At 41.8% G+C, this 27,868-nt stretch overlaps 1 protein-coding gene across 1 annotated transcript in view; it reads right to left on the bottom strand.

Moving 5' to 3' along the window:
• LOC119902907 (potassium/sodium hyperpolarization-activated cyclic nucleotide-gated channel 2-like) overlaps positions 1–23,712 on the bottom strand; it is a 30,370-nt gene extending 6,658 nt beyond the window's left edge. The window contains exons 1-6 of the mRNA XM_038719298.1: positions 22,526–23,712; positions 19,747–20,170; positions 17,558–17,719; positions 8,731–8,949; positions 538–684; positions 40–280 (exon numbers count right to left, since the gene is read on the bottom strand). Of these exons, the coding sequence (XP_038575226.1) occupies positions 40–280; positions 538–684; positions 8,731–8,949; positions 17,558–17,719; positions 19,747–20,170; positions 22,526–23,712 (2,380 nt within the window). The remainder of the gene's footprint in view (positions 1–39; positions 281–537; positions 685–8,730; positions 8,950–17,557; positions 17,720–19,746; positions 20,171–22,525) is intronic.
• Between the last annotated feature and the right edge of the window lie 4,156 nt (positions 23,713–27,868).

The raw sequence follows: 27,868 nt of genomic DNA, 5'->3' as shown, positions 1-27,868 counted from the left end.
GACCAGAAAGAAACGCTTTATACTCAAACTGTATCCTACCTCCAAAATAAGAGCCATCAGAGAGTTTCATTGCCAGAGTGCCCTTAGTGATGACGCTGCAGACTCCGTGCTGAATGAAGTACATTTTCTTCCCAATGGTGCCCTCTCTTATAATGTAATCATGTGGCTGGAACACCTCAAAACGCAGCTTGGTCAACATGGCTGTCACAAAGTTGGGCTCTGCGTTGGCAAACAGTGGCATGGATGCCACGAGCTTCCGACAGTTGAAGTTTACAATTTCCTAAGAAAAGACACATTGTTTGGTGTGTACAAGGACAGGAGAAATATCTGCCAAATGTGAAACTAAGGTAATACACTGCGGTCAAGTTTCGGCATGCATGAAGGGTGTGTTCAGGTATTTGTATTTTCATAATCACATGTACATCACCGAAAGGAAGATCACAGTGAAAACAGTGAATCTCAAACATAAAGATAATCGTACAACTTGAATGTATCATACTATAAAAAACTACAAGAAATTGTGGGTTTATGTCTTACCTCTCTGAGAGGCTCGCTGAGTTCTCCCAAAATGCTCTCCTCATCAAACATCTTGCCCTGATATCTGTGCTCATAATAGTCATGGATTTTCTGCCGGAAGTCAGCGGGCAGCTTGTGGAAGGACATATACTGCTCCACTTGTTTGTACTAAGAGGGACAGAGATAATGGTCTGTTAATGCAGTGCATAAAATAGTTTTGAAATGTTTCTTTTCCCACTGTAACAATGTTTAACCGTATTGTCCCTGTCTGGTGATGATCAATATTTTTCATATTGTCAGAAAAATCCCACGCAGAGACCAAAACCAACAATGCATTTATCCTACCAACAAGAATCGTCTGTGTAGTCAAAGCATGATATAGCTTAGTAAAACATATAAATGAGCCACACTGTAGCAATGGATGTTCCTTCATTATGATGAAAAAGGGCACTGCAGGTTTTTTCAAGTTAATCCCACATACACCTCCTGCCATTAAATACCCCCTATAGAAAATAATGTGTATTTCTCCTCAGCTGAAAATAGTCCCCAATCTATTCAGTATTTCCTCCTGTTTCAGTAACAATTGCTAATATCTACACTTACATCTGGGAGGAACAAATGGGCTTGGGGCTAAAAGCTAAAGACAGGGTAAAAAATGAAAAAAAATTGAGGAACGGACTAATACAATGTTGGTTTTGGCCTTTTCATGGAATTTGTTGACAATAATGAAGATATAAAATATAGATTAAAGCTATGAATAAAAGGTTACCCACCAACCTTAAAAAAATACTGTACTTGTAAGGTTATGGTGCAATTGGTTGCACGTTTTAAAGCACAAAGAATCGGAGATCTTTGCATATTTTTGCATGACAGCACCTCGGAAACACAGCAAAATAGATTCTTTTGATATGATATTCAGTAAGCAGTTACACATTTAGCATTTACACATCATAGTACATTGTTTCCTACTCTCAGTTCCAGTGTAATTCAACAACCCTACAATAAATCCTACCTTGAAGGTTATGCTGTTCAGTTTATATTGAAACTGTTTCAGAGAGGGGCTGATTGAAATTTATGGCCCTTTTGGAGGCAGTAGTTTATGGTATGGTTGAATTGTATCCTCAGAGGTTTTTCTAGTATTTTATTGTTGGGTGGACAAAACATAAACACCTCTCAGTTAGTTTCTTTATTTTTTTACTCCATAGAATGTAGTATAATTCAACAGCAAAAGGGACGAAGCTCATTAAAGACAACAAACAAAGTATCTTTCTGAGCATGACACAACACTGTTTTACCCGTATTTCTTCCAGTGAGTCAACAACCAACCGCACAACACAGTGCAAGTACACATCATTCAGCTGTCGACTGAAATAAAGACATACACCACTGATCAATGCCAGCTCAATAGACAGTGAAGGGTCCAACACGGCAACAACACAAACAATCAGCTTCTATTGTTGAGCTATGCTAATCCCAATCCATCCAAAGTGACCACTGAGAAACCAAAAAGTACGTGGCCGGGCTGCAGAGAGGAGATTGATAGATGTGGAGGTAAACAGAACAGACAGTGAATGTGAGAAAGAAAGATTTGTCCTTGTACTTTGTTGTCAGACTGTTTGCACTTCAACCCAGCTCAATTGGACAGCTTCATAAGATGCACAGCTCAACCCTGCACCTATAAAGCTGTCCGAAACACACCTTTTGAGAGGCAGTGTGGCTGGCAAACACTGTGTACTCACAACTTCCAGGGACTGAGGAAGTCACCGCCCATACCGCCTCTATCCCGTCGGTCCTAAAACTCTGTTAGCTGGCATCAAGGGACATCTCCTGACAACATCTTCAGCAGGTTTTGCTTCAGAGTAGCGAGACCGACCCACAACTTGAAGGTCCCAGGTTCACTTCTGTTGCAGACAGTACTGCCCTGTGTCCTGTCAGAGGCCATGAGCAAAACAATGACGTCCACCTGCTCACACTCTGTTACGAGCTCTGGATCCTCAGCAGCATAAGATAAATGCATAAATTGGAAATGGTTTGTGGTCTGAGACAGACAGACTGGCTCCCTGTTTCCAAAAGAGAGACATATTTGGCAAACAAAGATTTCTAGTTGTACATAATGGAGTACTTGTGTACACAAGGAAAATATTGAATCATAGTAGTGCACTAACTCACATTTTGAGCTAAAAATCACTACCCCACTATAATGTTGTACCAGCTGATATTGTCTTGCACCTTAACCACCAAACCAAACAGACCTGCCCATGTGAGTACTAGCTCACATTACTAGGGTCACATTAGCACCCGCAACTAAACTATCTTAACTACGCAATTTATTTACAGTGCAGTCAGAGAGTATTAGGATATTTTATTGCACTGTTGGACCTTTACTTCTGCACTACTTCTCTTCAATCTCCTGACTCACCTCCTGACTTTTCACTTCGGACAGATTTTGACCAGTACTTTAGTTAATGACAAAGTCTGCCTGCAGAACTAATGAATACCTGTCAGCCTCAGCTGTACTTTCCTCTTTTGCTCTAATTATAAAATGTTGGTATTTAATTTCTGCCGCTATGGGGTCTCTCACATCGAAACAGTAACAAAAGACATAGTTTGACGACATCTTGAAGTAGTGTGGGATCATGGGAGTTTTTGTCTTCATTGTTAAACAACCACAGATGAAAATCTATCTGATGTGACGCAGGCAGGAATCACATTCATGGACGAGGTAATGTTAAAGGTCTAGTCGTTTTTAGACATTTTAACGTGGAACTGTTGCTGCTAATCATCAGCATGTTAGCATTGTTACCATGTTTGCATGCTGACATTAGCATTTATCTCAAAGCACCGCTGTACCTAACTATAGCATCACAGAGCTGCTTGCATGACTGTAGCTGTGTGTGACCACTTTGACTGAAGGGTGCAGTGCAAAGAGTGCAATCCACAGACAGTTCCACATAATGGTAGCATCTCACATGAGGAACAGTAGGTGGTAAAAGCTTAAAGCCTCATAGTCCCTGTTCTATTTCAAACCCAATGTGCTGGATTACAGAGCCAAAACAGTAAAACAAATACTTTCTGAACTGTATGTAGGTTAAATTCACAGCCTATACTGTTTCTTTAGAGGGGATGTTGGTAGGTTGTACCATAATCTCACAGTGCTAGGCAGGAAAAGTATTGTCACTCTGCCCAGAAAAAGCAATGCATGTTTCTCACTGATATCGTCACCCACACTGCTCCCTTCTGCCATATAACATAAACATAAATAAACCAAACATGCAACCAGTCTGCTGGTTGGTAGGCAGCTCCTCTGATAGAGTTACACAACACAAGGTCTCACCTGCATGAGTGACTCTGCTTCCTGACATCTGCAGATGGAGAGTGGCCTGAAGAAATGACCCTGTGTCACAACTCTTTGCCTGACGTGTCAAAACTAACGCTGCAGCTGGTGTGCCTTTCAGAGAATGGAAGTGCTGATTCTGAGCAAAGTGTAGGCATGGGGTAGTCTGGCAGCGAGGGAAGACCACACACTCCCCGCAGAGATGCCGCCACCAAGTAGCTGTGGTTGGACATGAAAGTCATTCCAGAGGCTTGTGACTAAGCCCAAATGAATGAGGCAGCAAAAGTCTATCTAACTGAACTTACTTGCCGGCATTTGATGACATGACTTTGAGAGCCACGTCATCACCAGACCAACCTGAAATCTCTCCAGTGACACAGAGGAGCAGGAGCAAGCATTTGGCTGGTGCGCTACAGCACTCAGATGGGACTGACAAACACCCAAATGAGAGTGAAAATGACATCCATTTTTATGTGTCACACACTGATGACGGCAGCAAAACGCTCGACTGACAATTTGTCATTTAAACTGCTGTTTTTGGGAGGTTTTTAGGGGGGGATTTGTTATTCAGATGAAAATGTATAGTTTGGTCTTTGACTGTGATTGTATTATTCTACTTTTAAGCCCATTAACCACTGATCCAACATCAGCTTTTTGTCATTCCCATATCCTTCTTTCTTTCCTTTCAATCAATTTCATTTCCTTCCTCCCTCCGTAACTCCCCTCTTTTTCTCTTCTCCTGCTCATTCATCCCGCAACTTCTCTCCATTGGAAATTCTAATTCCGGTTCATCCCAAAGGGCTATGTGGATGTATAATTCATTCACTTAATTCCCTGCAAAATCGCCTCATTATATCATAAGGCACATTCACCAAAGAGAAGAAAATCAGATAGTGGTAAGTCAGTGCTTGTCTTGTCTTTCTTCAATTTGGAGATGTGTATACAGGGAGGAACAACACTCTGCAGGGTATCACACAGTACAAAGTCTCATTAAATGAAACGAGGCTTCTAAGGAAACACTGAAAATCCTATAATTCAGTCAAAGGGACTAATGACCAAAGAAGACTGGCTGATAAGGGTTTATTCATCAGACACCCCTTCTACTAGAGTAGTGAATATCATTTGACACAACTAAAGGGACGCTGTTTTTGTTCTCTCTTTGGCCACTATCTTGCAAAGTCAACCAGACTCTGGATAATTGGAGTGATCAGTAACAAGCAGTCTGGCTAAGAGAAGACAGATTACTGTTGTTGATGGTGGCAGCAGCACGAAGAGGGAGAGAAGGAGAAGGAGGAGGAGGAGGAGGAGGAGGAGGAGGAGGAGGAAGAAAACAATCTTGCATCCTGTCCTGTGCCACATCATGGCAGAGACCTCAGACTGCTGTCTGCGCTCTGTCTTGCTGACTGAGGTAAGTCTCTACGACTACAAGAGCGGAGAGCTGATTCAATGTACAACCCCCCCGTGAGGCCATTAGGAGATGATTAAAAATTTTAATCTGCTATTTTTCTTAAAAAGGTCTAAAACTAAACTGGTTTATATACAGAAAGTCTGCAGTATTTTTGATTCTACTGTGAGGTTTTCTGAAATCAGTAATTTTGTGAATAAAAGAAGAGAATATTCAACATGCATATGTTCTATCCAAAACAAAAACTCTTTAATTATGTCAACATATCTCAAATGTATATTAAAGAAATAATGTATATATATGTATTGTAATGGACAGGAAATAGCGTGGGTAGGGTTGTAAACATAAACTGTAGGAGCTAGCATAGCACAGATATGTAAATTATACATAAACATTTTACTGTCATTAACTCTGTCACTGTGCTTGCACTCACTGCAGCCAGGTAGCATCCTTCCTTCTCTGCGTTTAGCCTCATTCCACATTTCTGACTGCATCAAAACAACAGGCTGTTTAAGGACCTACACACCTACACAGGTGTCCATTATTCTTACTTATTAGACCAGACTTCACAAACTAATAAGAATAATAAAGACACATCCTCTCCCACCCAAACAGGTGCAGCAAATCTAATATGAATATTGTGTGACAGATTAACGGGAGGCAGACCATGGATGTGAAGGGCCTTTAAAGCTGCCTTTTCTATCTCGCACTGTATTACATTAAAGAGGGTAATGTCAGCATGCAAGTTCCCAAAAGCTCATAGCCAAATTTTGTCATCACCAGAAACACAGCCTGAATTTGTCATTTGCATTGTTGGCAAAGGTGCATTAAAGCTGGCACAAGTGAGACTGCTTCTTTCTATGTCGGCCTATCTGCCCCTCTGCTGTGTGTCAGCGTGCACTGTTACTATGTATAAATAACTCATAGGTCTCTGCACCAAAGCCATCAAGCCAAATTCTCCCTAAATTTAACCCACATTGATTGTAAGGCTGACATTCCTGCTGGGCTGAAATGGAATCCTCCACACAATGCTAGCTGGAGCCTCTCTGAGGCTGTAACAGACTGCCAGCAGATGTGTTTTGCTAACATTCTCTAAATGATAAAAATGTCACTCACAGTCCTATCTGGAGGCGTGGCGAATTCACCCAGCAGCATCAGCCTCACTGGCATGGCTGGCACTTTTCTGCTCTACACGTTTGTTTTTTTTAAATAAACACGCCTTCAGCTCAAATACTAATCCTCACAGAGCAGCAGAAAAAAAGAAACTCTGACAACTGGTCAGAAAAAGGGCTCTGGGTAAATGCACTTCCTGCCCTCAGCAGAAAAAATATATATTCGGGGACGGGGTGAGGACGCATTAGAAAATGTCTAAACATGAGTGAATACAGTCAGAGCACACAGCATTATGAATAAATTTCTGATGTGAAAGCATATATGTTTCCTACTTCTCAATGTATTCTTAAACTGAATAAAAATACAGGCAGTTTGAGGATTATACACACTTAAAGCACATCACAGCTCATAAGACCTCAGATTGCTTGTTGAGGTGAAAAGTTCAACTTTCAACCACCAGCAACAGGAAAATGGGGCAGAGGAAGGGTCTTTTTCTTGGACAGGTTACTCATTTCAGTAATCCCCACTGTGTAAGAAAGAATTCCTCACAAACAAAACTCAATGGATTTCTCTCTAGCCTTTTAACGGCCATCATCCAGGACACACAGTCTAGACAAGAGCACCACTAAGCACTAAACTTGCTGAATCGTTGTCTTCTGAACAATTTATTGGACATGATTTATACCCAAGCGTCCAGCCACATAGCTGAAAAAAACCTACAAGGAGTTCCACACAATGCTAGCCGGACAAAAACACTCTAAATGATGTGAAATAGACTGTGTTCAAATATCTCGCAGTGCACCAGGGTTGTGTCGACAACAAGGCCTTTCCGTCTCCCACAGGTTTCCCCTCCCCCTCTCTTTGCTCCCTGTAGCAGACAGTTAGCAGTAGCACTGCACCTCTCAAGGACACTACCACCAGAGGGGATTGAGAGAGGGAAAGAGAGAAAGAAAGAGAAATTCAGATCAAGAGAAAGGGGAGAGAAAAGGATGAAGACAAGAGGGAGATTAGGAGATGAAGCAGAAAATCAGGTGGGCTCATTTAAGAGGCAGAGAGGAATAGTTGAAGACGCATAACAGATGAAAAAGAGTGCAGGTAGAGCCGGTGAGTGAGTGATCAGGAAAAGAGAGAGAGGCAGCCATGGATGCTTACGTCACCTTCAGGATGACATTGGCAGGACACACAGGTCTGCTGCCTCATCAATTCTTCTGCTGCCCAAGGGGACATCATATCGCGCACACACACACTATTTCTCATTGTCTCTCTCTCTCTCTCTCTCTCACCCTCATCAGCCCTGCCACACACACACACACACACACATGCCCAGCCTCTGGCGACGTGGCTCTACCTGGCCGAACACACCCGCAGCTTCTTATTGGCTGCTGAAAGCCAGCAACACTCCCCCTGCTCCCCAGCCAGTGAGACTCTGCTTAGAAACAGAGGCTGCTCTATTACCACTACAGGCCACTGCTGCACCACTGTTAAGCACTGCTATCATCCCCATCCTTGTTTCAAAAAGACATCTGATAGTCAAAGGAAAAAAATTATCTAATGACAACATATACAAATGGTTAAACAGGCTCTGATAATGTGTGATAGGCCGTAGCCTTTGGGTTAACCACCTGATAGTTCACTGTGCTGTTGCTCCACAATACACCTAGTTATACTTTTCAAGATTCATATTCATTGTATTCAAAACCTGCATTATAAAAAAATAATCAATTATAGCAAATGTTCAACAATGTAATGCTGCAGCTAATAAGAGAAGAGAAAAGGTGTGCCTGTTACTGAGCCGTTCCATTGTTATGAGCAACTAAGAGAATTTAAGAAATTGAAGGAGCTCTTCAACCTCAGATCCAACTTTTCCTCCCCCCAATACAGATTCTGATACCCAAACTAAAGTATCAGCAGATACGGAGTGGGTGCTGATCTGATACCACTGATCTTTTCCCAAATGTATAATCAATAAAAAAATAATTAATTCTTCTACATGATACATAACGTGAGGCTGTAACTACATATTAATTCTTATAAGAGTACTTCATACAAAAAAGACTTGTGCAAGCAAAATGGCCCAAATATAAAAGTACATGGAGTTACTCTTTGGTGACGTTCGCTAATCATGCAGGTCACTTCCATTTTCATAGTGAACAACTGCAAGCAAATAGTTGGCACACAATGGAAAACACTATGTAAAATGTTTAATGTGGATTATCCACTATACACTTTAGTATTGGCACCAATACGGAGTTACCACATACGTCAAAATGTCATGAAAAGTGAAAAACTGAATGCTAAGCAGTTAACAGAAAACAGAAAATCTTTGAGAACACAGGACAGAGTTGATTTCAGTTGATCTCACCTTTTCCTGATACTGCCGTCTGGAGGAGTCCAGAGACTGAATAAGAGCTGTTGCATGCCCAATGAAAACAGCATAGCAAGTAGCTCCTACTATCATACTCAGCATGGTGAGCCAGATATCTGACAGACTCTCCGGGGCCTGCCGGCCATAACCAATGCACAGCATGTGGCTCATTGCCTTGAATACTGCAAAGGAGTACAGCTCTGACCAGGTATCATTCTGTAGAGAGAGAGAAAAAGGGAGATAAACAAACAGTTAAGGACATCAGTGTTACATAAAAGGGCATGTCTTGAGGGAGAGTGGTGGCAGTGAGTAAGGAACCAGAAGAAAAGATTAAGGAACAACAGGGTCATGCAATAGCAACTCCAGGGACAGAGTTGCATTAAAAGGAAAGAGGGAGGAAGTGGAAATGACATTAGGGGAATCCTTCGAGGCCTAATCAGTGGAGTAGAGACGTTTGGAAATTATTTTCTCAAAGAGGAATGATAATGAGAGGTCATTAAATATGCCCTTTCAGAGCCGTGTGATGAGGAATATACCACAGGCAGCGACAGCCACGCAGCGGTCATCAGGTTGCTTCTGTTGAGATTCATGAGGGGACAAACCTAAGATCATAACTTACAAAAACATCAAGGGGCATTAGTCATGTTGTTGGATCTCTTTGAGAACATCTGAACAACACTCAGTATACTTTCCTAAAGGTAAATAGTGGTTCAGTGTTATTCCAGTGGTTTTATGCCTAACCTACTTTCGTCTCAAAAGTGGGGGAAGGGGACTTAGCAATCTGAAGAAGTTTCAATTGATCCAACACTTTTGTCCACCAAGCTTCCTTTGTTTCCTTTTTTTCTTTCATTAGCACAGAGTGGTAACGGCGGTGACCTCGGCCTGAATAAATTGCTGATTCCAAGTAATTCAAGGTAAGGCCAAAAGCCGGGTTTTGACATCCAAGTTTTCTGGTTGTATTTAAATGATTCTACCAAAGAAACTAGTATCCTGTGTAATGAAACATTATTATTAAAGCACAGTTCTGTCCATTGAAAGATATAGTTAAAAACAGCATCCTGAAAACCTCTTAGAGGCTGGCTTCTAGAGCACCACAAACCAACCTTTTCTATCATGGTTCGTCACACGCAAACGCACACACACTCTTCCTCTCTAAATTTGTACCAGGCTACAAAGAGGTTACAGTCTGCACTCAGATAGCAAAGCTAAAATCAACTATATCCTCTCTTATAACTTGTAGAAGTGCATTAACAGTCTATTAGTGCAGTTTCTATCACATTTTAAAACACACTTTCTCTTTCCCTGGCTAATAACTACATTAGCCCCGTCACTGTCATGTTAAATCCACCAACTTTTCATGAGCTAAGAGAAACTACGCAGTTTTCAGCACTGAGGTGATGCATTTTTGCTCAGACAATACAATCAGTTTTTAAATGCTTCGTTTAAATTAAGAAACGTTCCCAATTTGTTATTACTGGAAAGCAACGATACAAATATTAGCAACAATGATTGTAGTATTAATGTTTGATATTATAATGCAGTGTATGGCTGTTTAAATGAATCAATTTGTCAACTGAGAAAAATTATATGGCAACATTTTTGATAATCAAGTGATTGTTTAAGTCATTTATCAAGCAAAAATGGCAAAAATTGTCTGGTTTCATCTTTTCAGATATTTCATATTTTCAAATGTGAATATTTGCTGCATATCTCTTTGTTATTTCATTGATAATTTGTTATTCAAGGAGGCTCTGGGAAACTGTAACAGACGTTTATTACTGTTTCTTCAGGTTATATTGATTAAACGATGAACAAATCAATACAATAATACAAAGTATTGATTGATCAATAATTAAATCACTCATTACTTGCCCTAAAGAAGTGAAATATAGAGCAAATGGACACAATCCATGTACAATACAACAGCACATGGCTTCAGTACAAAGGGTGTGTTTTCATCTAAGAGACTCAACATTAAAGGGTCACACGGGACTTCTCCGTCATAAGCAGAAGAAAATCCAAAAATAAATCTAGCTCCACCAAGTGGGCTGAGGCTAAATGGTGTATGTGAAAACAGAAAGAGAAACAGTGGAGTGAAACAGATTGAATAATAGATGAATGATGAGCACTTTGATTCTGAAATAGCACAGGCAAGACAGAACGGGAGAGAGACTCCATATCCACATAGGTCTCCACAGCCCTCCCCAGAGACTTCAGTTTGGGATCTATCCGTTGCTTTGTTAGTTATCGCCGTCTCCATTAGCTGCAGATAGTCTGTTTGAAGTTGGCTAACAACGCAAAGGGCTTTAAATTTATCTTCCAGTGTCCTAAAATGCCTCTTTGTACATGCTGCTGCGACCCCGCTTTGCCAAAATGTACCAGCATTTGGCTCAGGAGATGTGCTAATTTCAAGGTAAAAGACAATGAGACTAAGTCGAGGTAGACTGTAATGCTCATTGGAACCAAAATGCTAGACAGTAAAAAGTCTAAAATGTGTTTTTAATCTTTAGCAGAAAAAGGTCTTGCATATATAAAACATACAGTATATCAGAAAGGTTTATCAAAGCTTTGTCATGAGCATTACAGTGTTAGGGTGTCAGTGTTTTGCAGGTTAAATCTTGTTCACCTTTATTTATAGTTTACAATATCTATATTTGTTATTTTTGTTTTTGTAATTTACAACTGCTATTGATTGCTATTAATTGAATGGTTTTGATTGTATTAATCTTGTTATGTCTTATTCAAATGTAAACTTTTGATTTTGAAACTGAACTGTTAAGATATGTACGTAGCTGTGTTACACTTTTGCACACAGTATTGTATGTTCATAATCATCAGCGCTTAGTTTTCGAAGTCATTCATTTAAAAGGGAACATCTGCTCCACATTGCATGTTAATCCATCCAGTAGTTGTCGAGACATTTCACTCTGAACCACAAATGTCAACCTCGTGGTGGCACTAGAGGAAAAGTCGGGGATCACCAAAACAGGATTCATCCTCTGGGGAGCAAGGATGACTGTATAAAAGTGCTCTAGCAACCTATCTCATAATTGTTGAGTTATTTCAGTCTGGACCAAAGTGGTGGACTGACTAACCAACCGACCGACCGACATTTCCATCCCCAGAGCTACGCCACTAGCATGGCTAAAAATGTTGAAAAGTGCAAAGAGCAACACAAATGAACTTGTGACCTGTAACCAGTCTCATCAGTTCACACCTCACTGCACCAAGGGTGGACAGCCTGTGGCTCTGCTTAGGATTGATAGGTGCAGGAAGGAAGAAATGACAGAGACAGGGTGAAGCAGATACTAAAAAATTAGTCATTTCCAATTCCAAATTACCAATCACTATGCATGGCTGACAGCTGATAAGCTGGACAAATATCAAAAGATAATCAACTCACATGTAACAAAGCTTCTGGCATGGGCCTGTCACACACACACACAAACATACACCGGTTAGGTTTACAGTGGCTTGAGTTTATTGCACAGTCAGCTCTGTCTCCTGCTTCCTCTCGCTCACTCTCTCCGTCTCTTTGACTCTCTCTGCCTCAGTGAGTGTGCATTGTCTCTGTATAATCTGTAGGGTGGGCAGAGAAATATGTTTCTGAGTGTGGAAGTCAAGGCATCCCCCGTCGTCTGACAGTTCATTTTAAGGTCAAAAGAAAAGTGGCACTCAGTATTCTATCCATCAACATGAACACTACGTGATGGCTACACATGCAGTATATATAGCTGTTATAGCTGTAAATTAAGCTAGCCATCTCCCCCGCACTAGCTCCGTACTTCACACACAGGTATGTGAGTGGTATTGATCTCCTCATGTCGCTATCAGCAAGAAAACAAATAAGGGTTTTTCTAAGAGTTTTGTTAAGTACTCTTATTACTTTGTTAATGAATGTATTTATGCATTTTGATATTTGTGAGTGTGAGTTAATTATTCTTCTTCTAAAGGGCGACTCCAGAAATGTTGTACCGCACAAACTGGGTAAATTAAGAGAGACAGATTTTTTTTAAAAAGGAATGGTTAAAAACAATTGCAGCAGGGGGAGACTTTTAATTTACAGGTCTCCCTAAAAGTCCATCAGACAGCTGCAGCTGATTCAGAATGCTGCTGGCTTGAGAAGGCCAAACAAGTGGATCACATCACTCCAGTTCTAAGGCCTTTACATTGGCTTCCTGTCTGTCAAATAATTGATTTTAAAATACTGCTGTTGGTTAATAAAGCACTGAATGGTTAAGGGCCAAAATTCATTTCTGATCTTTTGCTTCATTATGAACCATCTAGACTTTTCAGGTCTGCTGAAACTCTCATTTAATTTAAATCAAGACTGAAGACTTTTCCCTACAGCTTTAAATTAAATCAAATTTAAGGCTGTAGATTAATAACTTACACTGCAATGATTTATCCTGTTTTTTACTTTCTATTAACTAAAATTTATTTTATCCTGATTTTATATTGTATTACACCCAATTAAAAATGTATTTCAATATCTTTTTTAATTTCCCTACAATGCTTTTAAGTTTTATGTAAAGCACTTTGAATTGCCCTGTTACTGAAATGTTCTATACAAATAAACTTGCCTTGCCTTTATCTTTAGTACAGGTCAAGCTCCAAAAAAGTAGGATCCTACCTTTCCCACAATGCAACATAATAGCTTACATGCTTGGTAAATGCCCACATCTTTCAAACTGCATCACCCCAGTTAATAACTGACCTTTATGTGCAAAATCTGTGAAGTCCCCCCCCCCATTATTTATGTTTATGTTGTTGCATATTTCTTTAATGTGTAAAGGCTGTGAAGAGTTTTGATTAATTCAGCCGCATCTGGAAAAGCTATAATAACGATTAAGCCTCCAGATCAGTTATTATGGCACCGTCTGAAGTCTGTACCACTGAGTTTGCTTGGAACATCTTATTCTCATAAAGCAATCTTTGAAGAACATTTCTTACTAAGATGTGATGATCAATAGTGGAGTATCACTGAACTGGAGAGGGCTCGCTTGGCAGGATGTATTCACTTTGAAATGGTTTAAATCAGGATGCGTTATTGGCTCTTTCAGGGCGAACATGTGTAACAAAGTAACCGTGTTCAAGATAGAAACGTACACTTCTGCTTGAGTAGTTTTTTAACTCAAGTAAACTCACTGCTGCTGGAGTGATGTTTAAGTGCAGTAACAGCACTTCTTTGCTTAAGTAGAATATTGGAGAACTGCTTGTCCTCAGCACAATGAGGTCCATAAGAACAAAAACACCTGAATTCCTCTGGGATTGAGATAATAACATTATTTTTCCTCCTCGCCTGGGAAACAAACACCACCTAATTTCTTGTCAATTTACAGAGGTTACACAGCAGCTTTCACCTTTCATGTTTATACACTGTATACACACAGACCTAGTGAGAAGCTCAAATCAAATTTGCAATGTCCAGCAGTAGGCCCGTAGTATGTTTGGTCAAACTAGCTGCTGTGAGTAAATAAAGTGATTTAACACCATACGTAGTAATTACCGGATTATCTTCTCCAAGAGAGCAAGCCACTGTACTGCGAAGCCCCCTCCTGCTGATGAGAGTGGGGGATAATATGAAAGAGACGTCTCTGTGATGTGGATACAGCAAGGGATGGGTACACACAGTTGTAATTACAGAGTTGAAACTGTACACCCTGTGTCTGTCAGTTAGCGCTGCTGTCACTATTATTACCCAGTCGCCTCAGTACTCCACTGACACAGTGAGGCTCTGCCACCTACCATGGAAATTAACTACGTGGCTGACAAGGCTGTGTAAAGCTAATGCTAAATATAAACTAAATAAAATTAACGGATGGAAGTTGAGATGTATTGCAAAAAACAACAACAAAATGTTCCCTGGGGTATTACAAGTTTGACCGAATCTAATTACTGGTTGGTGGATGTCATCCAGAGTTACAGAGTGTTCTCAACGCCCACCATGGGTCCTGCCTGTGGGCGCCACACCACCAGAGCTACTGTAGGGTGCGAGGCTTGATGGATGGCCTGGCTGCAACACAATGGCTAATGTTACAAGTTGTCAGCCACTCAATAGGGGGGGTGGTCTCAGGTGGCTGTAGGGTGCCTGTACCATACCAGCGTGGCCCTTTACTTTGAGAGTGACGGCTCTCTGGAGACTGACTGTCAGTGCTGTCAGTGGCCTGTCAGCCCCAAACTTCATCATCCCGGACTTCAAACTCTGCACAAGGTTGTAATCTTGTGTATCACGTGAGTTTATAAAAACAGAAATATTAAGTTAAAGTCATACTTGCTGTGCTTTATAGGGAAGGTCTGTACAGTTTACACCATTTTTACACTATACACACGAAATAAAAGCAAGCCCATATTAATAGATTGAGCAGGCTATAGCTGGATAACAGTGTATTGATATTACATCTGGGAGTGCAGTGATTATTTTCATTAGCAATTTATCTGCAAATTATATTCTCCATTAAGTGACATAATGATGTAAGACAGAGAAAAGTCGCTTTATCACAATGGAAGAGCAGGAACTACTGAATTTTTAAAAAAATGACTGAAATGATTAATTGATTTTAAAAATAGTTACTTTTTTATGATACATTTTTTGTAGACTACTAATCAATTATCTATTGACTAATTGTTTCAGCACATCAGCATGTTACTCTGCTTTACTATATTGTTTCTATTTTGCTTATAGTCTTTATTATTATTATTATTACCTGTATTTTCTTTGTTATATTCAGAGGTGTGTGTGTATTTCACTAGAAGGATGCAGTTTAAGGCAATGCAAGTTGTTTCTTTTGTTTTTGTTTTGTTTACAGTTCATAACATCAAAGACTTAATGAGGATATGGTTGACAGTCAGTCTCAGGGACAGTGGACACACGTCTCTAAATGTCTGCATTCTGGTTATTGTAACAATGAGGTACATGTAGCTTAAATGTTTTCTTTTATATTGTCTTAGATTAATGTAGATCTACTTTCTGAACTTAAATGCATTTTTAGCCAGAGTGATTTTAGAGTGATATGAATTTCAAATTGTTCTGCTTCTTTTGCAACCTTAGTACGTAGCAGTTCTTTTTTCTGTGATCATGTCACCATCAGCTAATTTTGATTAAATATTACATGAAAGCAACATCTGTCAGACCCAAAATATTCCTCACATTATTGATACTGAGATCCTGAGCCAATATTGTAATATATGATTTTGTCAGTGTTGTCTAGCTCTAGAAAACGGCGCCAGTAAAACTGCAGAATGTCTCGTTTTGACACATTAAACAAACATTCCCTCTCACCAACATAAAAGAGAGGACATTCATTCTCATCACCACATTAACTTGTTTTAATCGAAATTACTTTTGTACAGCAATAAAAAACAAGCGGCAGTGCTGTCATCCAGGAAATACTTCAAAACGGAAATTTACAAGTAGTCATGGCAGGCCCTGACAATGTCGGGGTGCAGGACCCAATCTATTTAAAACCCCATTTGGGCCTGTGCCTCTTGTCTGGGTTAGTATGGTCTCCCCTCACTCAGTAAAAGGCTGGGCTGAGAGACAGACCAATAAACAACCAGCTTTTATCTCTCTGAGAGAGACACGGCAACAAAGAGCCCAGCTGCCTGGCCATTTCCCCCGCTTCCCTCTGTTTTCCCCTTTTATCTTTCCTGTCATCACTCCACCATGCTGAAGAGGAGGCACAGAGGGATCTAGAGGTGTTTAAATCACTCTCTCTTTCTTTGTCACAGCTTCTTCATTGGTATCTTATGCTTGTTTTCTCTGCCATACCGGCTAAATGCTAGTGCAGCGAGCGGTGATATGAGTAATTTTCTTGATTTGTTGGAAGGAAATACTGACTTTTACTCCTGAATCAGTATTAGCATAATTGCAACAGCAGCAGCTTAGGATAATACAGTAATGGCTCCCTGAGTAGTGCGGCGCACTGTTTTCAAACTGAACCATATTGATCGAACTTACTGTATATAAAACTATCACAGACCATCCAGGGGACCGTTCCTTTTTAAACACACCAGCAGCATGACTCTAGGGATGGAAATGTTGGTCCACCACTTTCATCCAGACTGAAATATCTTAACAGTTGTTGGATGGATTGACATGAAATTTTGCCCAGAGGGTGAATCCTAATGACTTTTGTCATGTTGTTTCCCCGACCTTTCTTCTTGCACCATCATTAGGTCAAAATTTTATTTGTCAGTCAGCCTAATCTGTACTTACTGTATACAAGGTACAAGGTACATATTAGACTGATGGGAATGTCATTAGTTTAACATGTACTTCGGTTTTTTGTATTTAGTGCTAAATAGCGAATGTTAGTATACTCACACACACCAAACTAAGATATTTGACATGACAGACATTATAACTGCTGAACATCAGCATGTTAGCATTATCATTGTGAGCTTGTTAGCATGCTGCTGTTAGCATTCAGCTCAAAGCACCAATGTGCCTAAAATACAGCCTCAGAGATGCTAGTGTGGCTGTAGACACTTGTTAAAATGAGTTATAGTATATTTATTATTGCTTACCCTTGTAAAGGAAGACTCATCAATCTTTAATAAATGCTCATCTTTGTTGGATGAGTCATGTTGCTCCAATACTTTAAGAGACTAAACTACCAATCGATTTAATTTTGTGGCCATAAAGATCAGTTGACAACAAAACATTTTCTGGTCTTCAAAATAAAATAAAGCTCTTTCAAATGCAAAAGATCATATACAGATTTGAGGTTTCCCTCTGTTGATGACAACATCCTGATGGAAATCCAGTTCCGGGGTGATATGTGCAACTTGACACGCTGATACATGATTCCCTGACACAAACCTCCATCTTGTTGAGGGACACCCAGCAGTCTGAGGGGAAGTCCTGCAGCATGGGAACCAGGAACTGTAGGCAGCCGTCCCAGTGACATAGCAGCAGCATCATACCAATCAAGTTAAAGATCCGCATCACCGCACTGGCCAGGTCATAGGTCATATGGAAGATCTGGAGTAAGACAATAAGACAAGGAGGGGAGTTTAAACTGAGCTGAGACATGTGGAGATAGAGAATATGTTGGATTTGGAACATGAGCTCAGAGAATATGGCTTTCATAACTTCACATCTCAGTGGCAGGACTGGCCTCCCACTCAGCTCCATAGTCTCCTTTTGATAATACCCAGTCTGATTAATGAGTAGGGGAGATGGGTTCCCATCAGTCCCAAATCAAACACAGCAGGAGCAGGCAAGACATTTGTTACACGGAGATACATGACATCAATCAGAAGCACACACGCACGCAGAGTCCAGTCACATGCACAAAACACTCACGCAAGCCTGCAGGCACACTGATACACTAACAACGCAGACAGACATGTCAGCACATACACATACAAACATTCAAACACACAGAGTGATGGACAGGGACCATCATGATCCTTAACAACTGATAGTCCATGGCGTCTCACACATCAATCATTCTGATACACTGGACAGTCACTTAGGCCAATTATATATCACCTGACTGACTTCAAGAAACCACTCATTGTTGACGCTTAACAATTTAATGGCTGCAATTAATACCATAATAATCAGTGAGTCTAAATCAGTGGAAATTACAATACTTTTCATAGTAAAACAGGTAGGAAGGTCTGATAAAGTCTACTATGAAGGAATGAGAAATAGATCATTTAGTACTCAGTGCAGCTGAGGGAGAAGTGATACTCTGTGATGGGAGTGATAAGGACTGTTACATGAATCACATGTGCTGATCTTTCTAATTGCCGCTTTAACCTTTATGGGCTTTTCACTCACTTTTTATCAATCAGAAACTGACAAAATAGAGTATTTTGTCATATTTGTGAGGATGGATAAGATAAACTGCTGTACACAGTGGCGTTGTGCTGGCTGATGGAGATGTTCAGCACCTTGGACAGCTCCAAGAAACTTAACAGGAACTAAAAGTAGTTCAGATTCTTGGATTTTCAAAATAAACTATGATAGATAACATCAAAGAGATAAAAACTGGGCATTTCCTGTGTCAGGTTCTCACTCTCCACCACATCTCCGCTCTCATTCTCCATGCATGCCAAGTATTACTTCCCATCACATGCCACTGTGTGTATGTGTGCGCATTGCATCATATCTTCAAAAATCCAATTATCTAAAGGTCAAGTCAGCAGCCGAGCCTCACTGCGCTGCTCACCACTGCAAAATGCCAACACCAGGCTGCCGATACTGGCCTAAACGAAAAGTCGAGTGATCTCATGACACCGTTGGAAGGAAGAAGTCCAACTACAGGCTGGAGAGGGCCACAACAAAGTGTATCCCTCACAGAGTAAAGAAAAGCTGAGTGGCCAGGAAGGGCAGGACTGGGTCTTTGAGTTTAGTCTAGAAGAAGCGGGGAATCTACCTGGCAGCAGCACCCATCTTCACATCCAGAGTCTGCCAGTCAGGCCTCTGAGGAAATGCCAGCTGGCCTAACCTCTCCGATCCCTTTAAATGAACAATTAGTGACACACATAATCGCAGTCAACAGCCTCCTAGTGCTGCACATTATCGTCACCCTCTACCCCACCTACTCTTCTTCTGGCACCTTAATTGATTAACTGTGTTTGCCCTGGTTAATAGGCTGCTTATTAGACCGTCTGATGCCACCTGTGGGACTGCCGGGTCAGAAGAGGAGACAGAGGGGTAGGGTTGTGTGAGTTTGTGTGTATGTGTGTTTGTGACAACAGTAATTTGAATGTAAAGTTTGTTAAAGCTCAAACATCCTGCTGACATCATACATTTCTCACCAGGTGGCAGGTGAGAACATTAATATTGAGCCTCCAGGCAGAGGAAAGCAGGCTGCTCGGAGCAGGTACAAAGAGGCAGATTGTTGGTTTGGTCACGAGCCAACATCAGCATATTGGAGGCAAATCAATGACCTTTCATCAATGGCTGGCTGTTTCTTCCACTGTGGCTGAGAGTTGTGTGATTAGTGTTAATATAATATTTACTGAGGGACAGTCATTAAAAATGTATGCTCTTACCTCTTCCCATTGGTGAATGTAGCGTATTAATCTGGAGAGCCTCAACAGCCTCAGAAGACTTAGGATCTTGGTAAAGCGAACGATCCGCAGGGCCCGCGCAGTCTTGTACACCTCTGAGTCGATACCTTTCTCTACTATGAGGAATATGTAATCCACTGGGATGGAGGAGATAAAGTCCACAATGAACCAAGTTTTTAGGTACTTCATTTTAATAGTTTTAGGGTCCAAAATGATGTCTGAGTTGTCCTCAATGATGATTCCAGTGCGAAAGTTGAGCACCAGGTCCATAAGGAAGAAGGTGTCCGAGACCACATTGAAGATGATCCAGGGTGTAGTGGTCTCGTCCTTGAAGAAGGTGATGCCCACAGGGATGATGATCAGGTTGCCCACCATAAACAGCAGCATTGTGAAATCCCAGTAGAACCTAGCAGTCGTGTGTGTGTGTGTGTGTGTGTGTGTGTGTGTGTGTGTGTGTGTGTGTGTGTGTGTGTGTGTGTGTGTGTGTGTGTAGAGTACAGGAGGGGGGGAATTGAGAGGGGGGAAGACAAAATTAGAGTCAGATAAGAAAAGTGAGTTGCTGTAGAAAGCTGATAGGCACAAGAGACTTCCTAACTCATGATGGAAAAGTGTGAACGAAGTGCAGGAGCTCCACTTTGCCTGCCTGAACATGCAGAAAGCAGGGAAAGAGGGGAGGGAGATATTCTGCTGAACTTACTTTTTCCAAGATTCACATACTATAGTAATTAATCATAAGCAATTTATCCATGCATTTTATGTTCAAAATGATTCTTATGATCGCCTCTGCTCATTGAGTAAAAAAGATAATTTTATATGCATGGCTGATGTTAATGTGCTTTTCGGGCTGCATTTTCAAGGTTTGAATTATCAAAAGATGACTGAAATGTGTTAAAAGATGGAAGTAACTTTCAACCTCCTTTCTTAACCCTTCTTTCACTGACAATGGCTTTACTTACACTTCCCCAATACTATATAAAAAGATAGAACTATAATTGCACAATTAATTGTTCAAATGTTTGGGCACAGAAATATTTCATGCTTTATAGGATTTACGGGCATATTTTATATAGTCCATATGTTAGCCTTCATAGTGATGTTACTTAAATTAAACATCTTATGAACAAAGTATTGTAAAACTCCAATAAGATAAATCCAAATAGACTTTGGGAGGAGTCATGCTGCATAAAAAGTAATATCACAAATATCACAGATACAGCCAGGATCTCTCAGACCCCAAACTGAAGTTATTTTCAGACCGTCTCTGTAGCAAACTAAATTAGGTTTACAATCAACTCTCATAAAATTAGGAAAAGAAATGAAGTATAAAGCCGATAAAAAACATGTTAATAAGTTTCTTTAGCTGTTTCCAGTTTCCATTCACTAGACTGCATTTGGAGCACTTATCGACCTTTCAGTAGCCCACACATGGAGACAAAAAAGGAGGCTGTCCTGCTATTACTGCCATAGTGATGTGGCAGTTTGGTGAATGGGACAGACAGAGTAAAAGTAGTGAGGTCTGAGCCCGTCAGAGGAAGCTCTGCAGGACAGGTGCAGCGCTGAGTCATTACACTGCGACTTATGCAACAAGCTCGACTCCTCCACTCCACGGCAACAACAATAAACGCGTTGATGATAATGTTTGAAGCAACTTTTTTTAACCTATGCGTTTGCATGCCATCACGGAGGACCTTGTAGGCTAAAACTTCGTGCTTTGGCTGAGGGAGTATGCATGGTAGAGAAAGGTCTCTCAAAGTGGCCGTCCAATATCTGCTGTTGAATGTCTCAAGTTTAGCATTTAGTAGTCTACTGACTCGGCGTTATGTGATACAAATGGGCCAAACATGAATGGACGCGCGAGCAGACTCCAAATTAGACGGGAGCTGTCCACCCCATGTGGTGCTGAAACAAAGCAGCCCAGTCGAGAGTAAAACCTACTGATTTTCTGACCCAAATGCAATTCAGCGGCTGGTACATGTCGGGGAAAAAGAGGCTTGTAGGCTAATTCATCAAGCCCAAGCAAGGAGGAGCCTTCTCGGCTCGCAGATATAAGCAAATATTTGTATGACAAAATAACTGCTGGGTGTCCATCTGGGTTATCAGTGTTAGAGCCGTGATTAACAGAGAGCACCCGTCATTAAAATACAGGATTTGGGGAGTCGTACAGGCGGATATGTCTTCAGTGAACATGCTTGCGGTTTTTGCACACTTGGCTCAAGGTGACATTCCATTACTGACTGCATCGCATGCACACATACACACAGCCTACATTCTGTCAGCACGGCTCTTGTTGCAGAGCATAGCTTATACTACAACGAATATTAAACAGATCTTTGAAAATTGTGGCATTTTAAATGAGCCAGAGCGTTGTTCTCTTTGTTAAACAGGATCGTACTGACAAGTCGAGATGTGTTAGCAGGCCGGGCTTGCTGGGTACCACAGACATGCTACTGTACATACAGACTCGGGGGATTTGTTTACAACCTTGAAAGGATAGTCTACACTTTGCTAAAGACCATCTGCCCGACAACAGGTTGTTTGGGGGGATCAATGGCAGCACATTGCAATGCATCGATTCAAATCTCTGCAGATTCAATCATAAGGGATGACATGAAAAAGCAGCAGTCATAGCCTTGAACAATAACCATGCGTGTGCTACCATGGAGTGGTTACTCACTACAAAGTGAGTTGTAGATGACAATGAGGACCATATGGGCCCTTCATGACTTTCAACGTGCAACCAATGGTAGCCTCCAGCTCTTACCTGAAATCGCTGTAAGGGTGGATAATCCAATTTCCAGCTGATTTGACCCTCTCCTGCTCTCTCTCCACTGCTTTTTGACTACCATACATGCGTAAGGAGAATTTGTTGACTCCAGGCTGCAGCATACTACTGAACTGCCGCTGCATGAAGCTGGCTTGGCTGCCCCGAGGCTCCGCATCCTCGGCGGGCACAATTGGCGGTCCATCCTCCGGCTTCTGGAAAGTGACAGAGTTCCTGGGCTGCTGCTGAGTCTGAGTCGGGCCGTGCAGTGAGGACGATGCTTTCCGGCTTGGTGCGTTAGAGAAGGACACCTTGGAGTCCTTTTTCTCGGGGACACCGCTGGACACGGGGGTAGCGCCGGGGTTTGCGCTTTCTCCTCCGTGCCCTCCTGTCAAGGACCCGCCTGGTGTGATCGAGCCGTCCATGCTGGCGGTGGTCGAGTTACAGGCTCCTCGCTTTGCGCTCCCTCCGTCCTCGGCCCTCCCCGACCCCCCTGTCTGCTTCTCCTGCTTGGAGATGATTGAGCGAAGGCTCCCGGTACCCGAGTCCCTCCTGCATTCTCCGTTTTTGTTGCATTTCATGCTGGAAATTGGACCGGCGCTGTTGCAACCATCACCTGCTGTGGCGTTTAAAATCTCTACCGTGACCGCTGATTCCGACGCCTCCGCCCCAGATGCTCTGCTGGTCTCGGTGCGCTGGGCAGCATCGCCCGGACAAGGTGTCTGGGTCTCGGTTCGGGAGGTAGCAGTGGGCCGTGGGGCGGCAGGAGCGTCCTCTGCGTGTGTATGGCAGGGCTCCTTGTTGGAGTTTCTCCTGGAACCCGAGGACGCGGCTCCCCCTCCTGGCGTAAAGTTCTTCATCCTGATACTGCCGCCTCCTCCTCCTCCACCTCCGCCACTGCCGCTCCCCCCGGCACGGCGCAACCGCGGATGCTGAAACTTAGACTCCTCTTCGCCGTCCTCCGTCTCGTCCATCACGACGTTGCTGGCCGCGCCGGGCTGCCTACCACTCGGTGCGCAGGGAGAACCGGAGTCCAAGCAGTTCTGGCTGCTGTTGCTTCTTTTGCATTTGGACGTGGCAGCCTTGGGAGCGCTGATGCGGCTGCATCCACTGCTGCCTACCGCCTTCTTCTTCATGGTGGCATCAGACGCCGGTGAAACCTCATTCCTGTCCATGACATTGAGCATATCAAATTTTGCCTCCAATTGTCTTTGGAGAAAACCAATCAGATATAGAGGGGAGATGGAAAGAAGAAGAAGAGAGAGGGGGAGAGAGAAAGGAGAGAGGAACAGAGGGAGGGGTGGACGTGACTTCTTTGCAAACTGCGCTTTTACTTTCCCTAGTCATTGTGTCAAAGATGCTCAAGCGTCAAACTAAGTGAGCCCTTTGACTGCGTCAGATATCATTAAACTATTAGCTTGTGCTAATCCTAATTCAGATCAAGCTGCTCCCAGCTGAGGCCTCTCAGTCATAACCTACAGCCTGAATTGCCTCAAGTAGCTGTTTCCAGATAATCACACGGAAATAGATGCTTAACATGTAGTCAGTCACGCTATATGGTAACATCAAAAGTTTAATTACCACGTGTTAATGAAAACTCCAATGATGTCATGTTTTAGAAGGTTTTTTCAATGACAACCTCCTTCAATTGATGTTACACATAGTTGGTGTTTAGCGCAGTCTAGCGGCCGTACAGGGGTGGCACAGAAGTAAGACTAATGTTCAATGTGATTGTGACACAATGGAAGTGTCAGCCCTTGTCAAAGGCACGTGGTCAGAAACAAGAACCGGTCTACAGTCGCAGGTCTCTACAAAAAGGTATAGCTATTTATTGTCACACATGTCATCTGTCCCTGATCTTTAGAGTGCCTGTAGCTGGGTTCATGCCCCTGAGGGAACATAGCCTACTGTACCTCCCACTTCTCACAAGGCAGGCTATATTACATACAGCATGTGGTGCGGTCCACACATGACTTACGTGAATGACTAATCATTCATGCAGCACACCTAGACACACCACCGGTCACTGAACAGATCTCTGCCTCACTGCCACAAACAACTGTCTCCACCTGCTGGCATGTAAAGCCGTCTGCTCCCAGCGCTGTTCCACAGACTTCTATTCCTATCATCATCACGCATAGACCAGTAAACCGAAATGTGCACATCCCACACAGAAATATTAGTAATCTCTTAAGGATTAGGACAACTGCACCAACTCCAGCACCCAGAACAAACTCATTTAAAATGGCTCTCTTCAATGTGAGATCACTTTCAAGTAAGACTTTTATCTTAAATGATTTTATCTTGTCTGCAAATCTAGATTTTATGTTTTTAACTGAATCCTGGTTGCAAATGAATGACTATAGCCAGCTAGCTGAACTGTGTCCGCCTCAATATGATTGTTTTAGTCAACTGAGGGTCAGTGGTTGTGGTGGTGGGTAGTGAGCGTGTATAGGAAAAATTTAAAATGTCATCAAGTACACTGTGATGAATTTAACTCCTTTGAAGTTCTCACTCTTAAAGTTGGAGGGCTGCAACCTATCATATTTGTTATCATTTATCGCCCCCCAAAACCGCCTGGAGGATTTTTATCAGAACTTCCTGAATTTTTTATCTACTCTGGTTTTAAATTATGACAGAATTGTTCTTTGTGGCGATTTTAATATTCATGATGATGACCCCAACAATGTTAATGCAACTGACTTTTTAAATATGGCCACTTCTTTTAACTTCAAACAACATGTCAAAGGGCAAACACATAACCGTGGTCATACACTGGACTTGGTTTTTACCCTGGGTGTCAGCATTTCCTCTGTGGAATTAGTGGACATGACCATATCTGACCACAGATGTATTGTTTTTAGCTGCGATTCCCCTGTTACTCATGCCGCCTCACCAAGCTCTGTGTGTTCTCGCATCTTTAATGAACAAAGTGATTCAAAGTTTTGCACATTCTTTCAGAGCCAAAGCCAACACCTGTCTGATTCTAACACCAACAATCTGGTCGATCACTTCAATCATATCTGCTTGTCGTCACTAAATATTACTGCTCCTCTAAAGGTTAGGCCTACGTCTAAAGCTAGTAAGCAACCCTGGATAAATGACAGCATTCGCAGCCTCAAAAGGGAATGCAGGAAAGCAGAGCGCAGATGGAAAAAATCCAGTCTCCAAGTCCATTACCTCAGTCTGAAGGATTTATTAATTAACTACAATAACATGGTTAAGGATGCGAGAACACACTATTTTTCTGAACTCATTACTACACATAAAGACAACCCCAGGTTTCTGTTTAAGACTGTGGATCAGCTAGTAAACCCAACCCCTCCTTGTGCCTCAGCTGGAAGTAATGATGACTGTGAATTGTTTTTATCTTATTTTACCAATAAGGTGGTGTCAATCAGAGCCTCTATTACCCCCGCGGCCTCTTACTCAGAGGTCCCTCACCAGCAACAAGAGAGTTTTAACCAGTTTTATCCCATCGACTTGTCTGAGCTTTTAAAAACAGTATCACAAATGAGAGTGTCCTCCAGCCCACTTGATGTAATACCTACAAAGTTTTTACTGAAAGTAATGGATTCTGTTGGGCCTCATTTGATCTCTGTTTTCAAACTGCCTTTTATTGCAAAGATTCTAGAAATAATTGTGTCCAAACAGCTGCTCACTGTACTGGAAAATAACAAAATATTTGAAAAGTTTCAATCTGGTTTCAGGAAGTACCACAGCACTGAGACTGCCCTGCTTAAAGTCACCAATGACCTTTTAATGTCTGCTGATGAAGGCATGTGCTCAGTCCTGGTACTCCTGGACCTTAGCGCTGCTTTTGACACCATTGATCACAACATCATGTTAGACAGACTGAGGCACTGGGTGGGGATCTCTGGTACTGCCCTAGAATGGTTTTCATCCTACCTGTCAAATAGGAAGTTTTGCGTGTCTGTAAACAATTTATGTCTCTTCATTCTGTCCAGTTAAATATGGTGTACCTCAGGGGTTGGTCTTAGGACCCATTTTGTTTTCCTTGTATCTGCTTCCCCTTGGACATATTATCCATAAACATGGCATTTCTTTTCATATTTATGCTGATGACACACAAATATACTTGCCCGTCAGATCCACAGACCCTGGAATGCTGAGTTAACAACTGCCTTTGTGAAGTTAAAAAAATGGATGTCAAATAATTTCCTCTAGCTGAACTCAGACAAAACAGAAATCCTGGTCATTGGGTCGCAGCAGATGGCAAAACATCTTATTTGACTGCCATCTGCTGGTTCCCTAGTAAATCACATTAAGCCTGTTGCAAAGAACCTTGGTGTCTGGTTTAGAGTAATTTAAATTTCGAGGAGCAAACCACAAAGCTTGTTCAATCATGTTTTTATCGACAAGAAGAAATATGGCAAAAATTCAATCTATGTTAACTTTTAAGGACACACAGACCAAAAATCTATTGATCGACTCCAGACTGTCCAGAACTCAGCTGCCAGGCTTTTAACCAGAACAACAAGAAATATGACCACATTACTCTTATTTTAGCTTCATTACACTGGCTCCCAGTATGTTTTAGAATTGACTTCAAAATTCTATTGATCACATGGGCAGTGGTTAGCACTGTTGCCTCACAGCAAGAAGGTCGTGGGTTCATTGGTTTGATTGGTTACCCTAAATTGTCCTTAGGTGTGAGTGTGAGCGTGAGTGGTTGTTCGTCTATGTGTGGCCCTGCGATGGACTGGCGACCTGTCCAGGGTGTACCCCGCCTTGTGCCCGATGTCAGCTGGGATTTGCTCCAGCCCCCCCGCGACCCTGTACGCAGGATAAGCGGTTGACGATGGATGGATGGATTCTATTGATCACTTTTATAGCTCTTCATGGCCTCTCGCCTTGTTATATTTCTGACCTTTTAGTCCCATACACACCAGCACGTACCTTGAGATCCTCGGGCAGAGGTCTGTTGTCTGTTCCAGAGTCTCGACTGAAAACTAAAGGGGACAGAGCGCGTTTGCTGTCAGGGCCCCGAGGCTCTGGAACAGCCTGCCTGAGGAAATCAGGTCAGCTGGGTCAGTGAACTCTTTTAAGTTCCTTCTTAAAACATACTTTTATAGGAGAGCCTTTCCCGATCTTATTTGACTTTATTTTTATCCCTTTTATTTTATTCTATTTTACTAATTTTATATTTATCTTAAACATGTATTTTAGTCTTTTCTTTTCTTTATCTTGTATTGTTTTTGTATTATTGTTTTTTGGGTATTATTGTCTTTACACTTGTTAAAGCACTTTGTAACTTGTTTTTGAAAAGTGCTCTACAAATAAAGATTATCATTATTATTATTATTATTTTCTGGAGTCTGA

The sequence above is a fragment of the Micropterus salmoides genome, unplaced genomic scaffold (assembly GCF_014851395.1).
Source record: "Micropterus salmoides isolate LMB-PRFRI ecotype aquatic unplaced genomic scaffold, ASM1485139v1 Ms_hic_scaffold_14, whole genome shotgun sequence".
Lineage (NCBI taxonomy): Eukaryota > Metazoa > Chordata > Actinopteri > Centrarchiformes > Centrarchidae > Micropterus > Micropterus salmoides.
The sequence above is the reverse complement of the archived record's forward strand: the minus strand, read 5'-3'. Positions and strand labels throughout refer to the sequence as shown.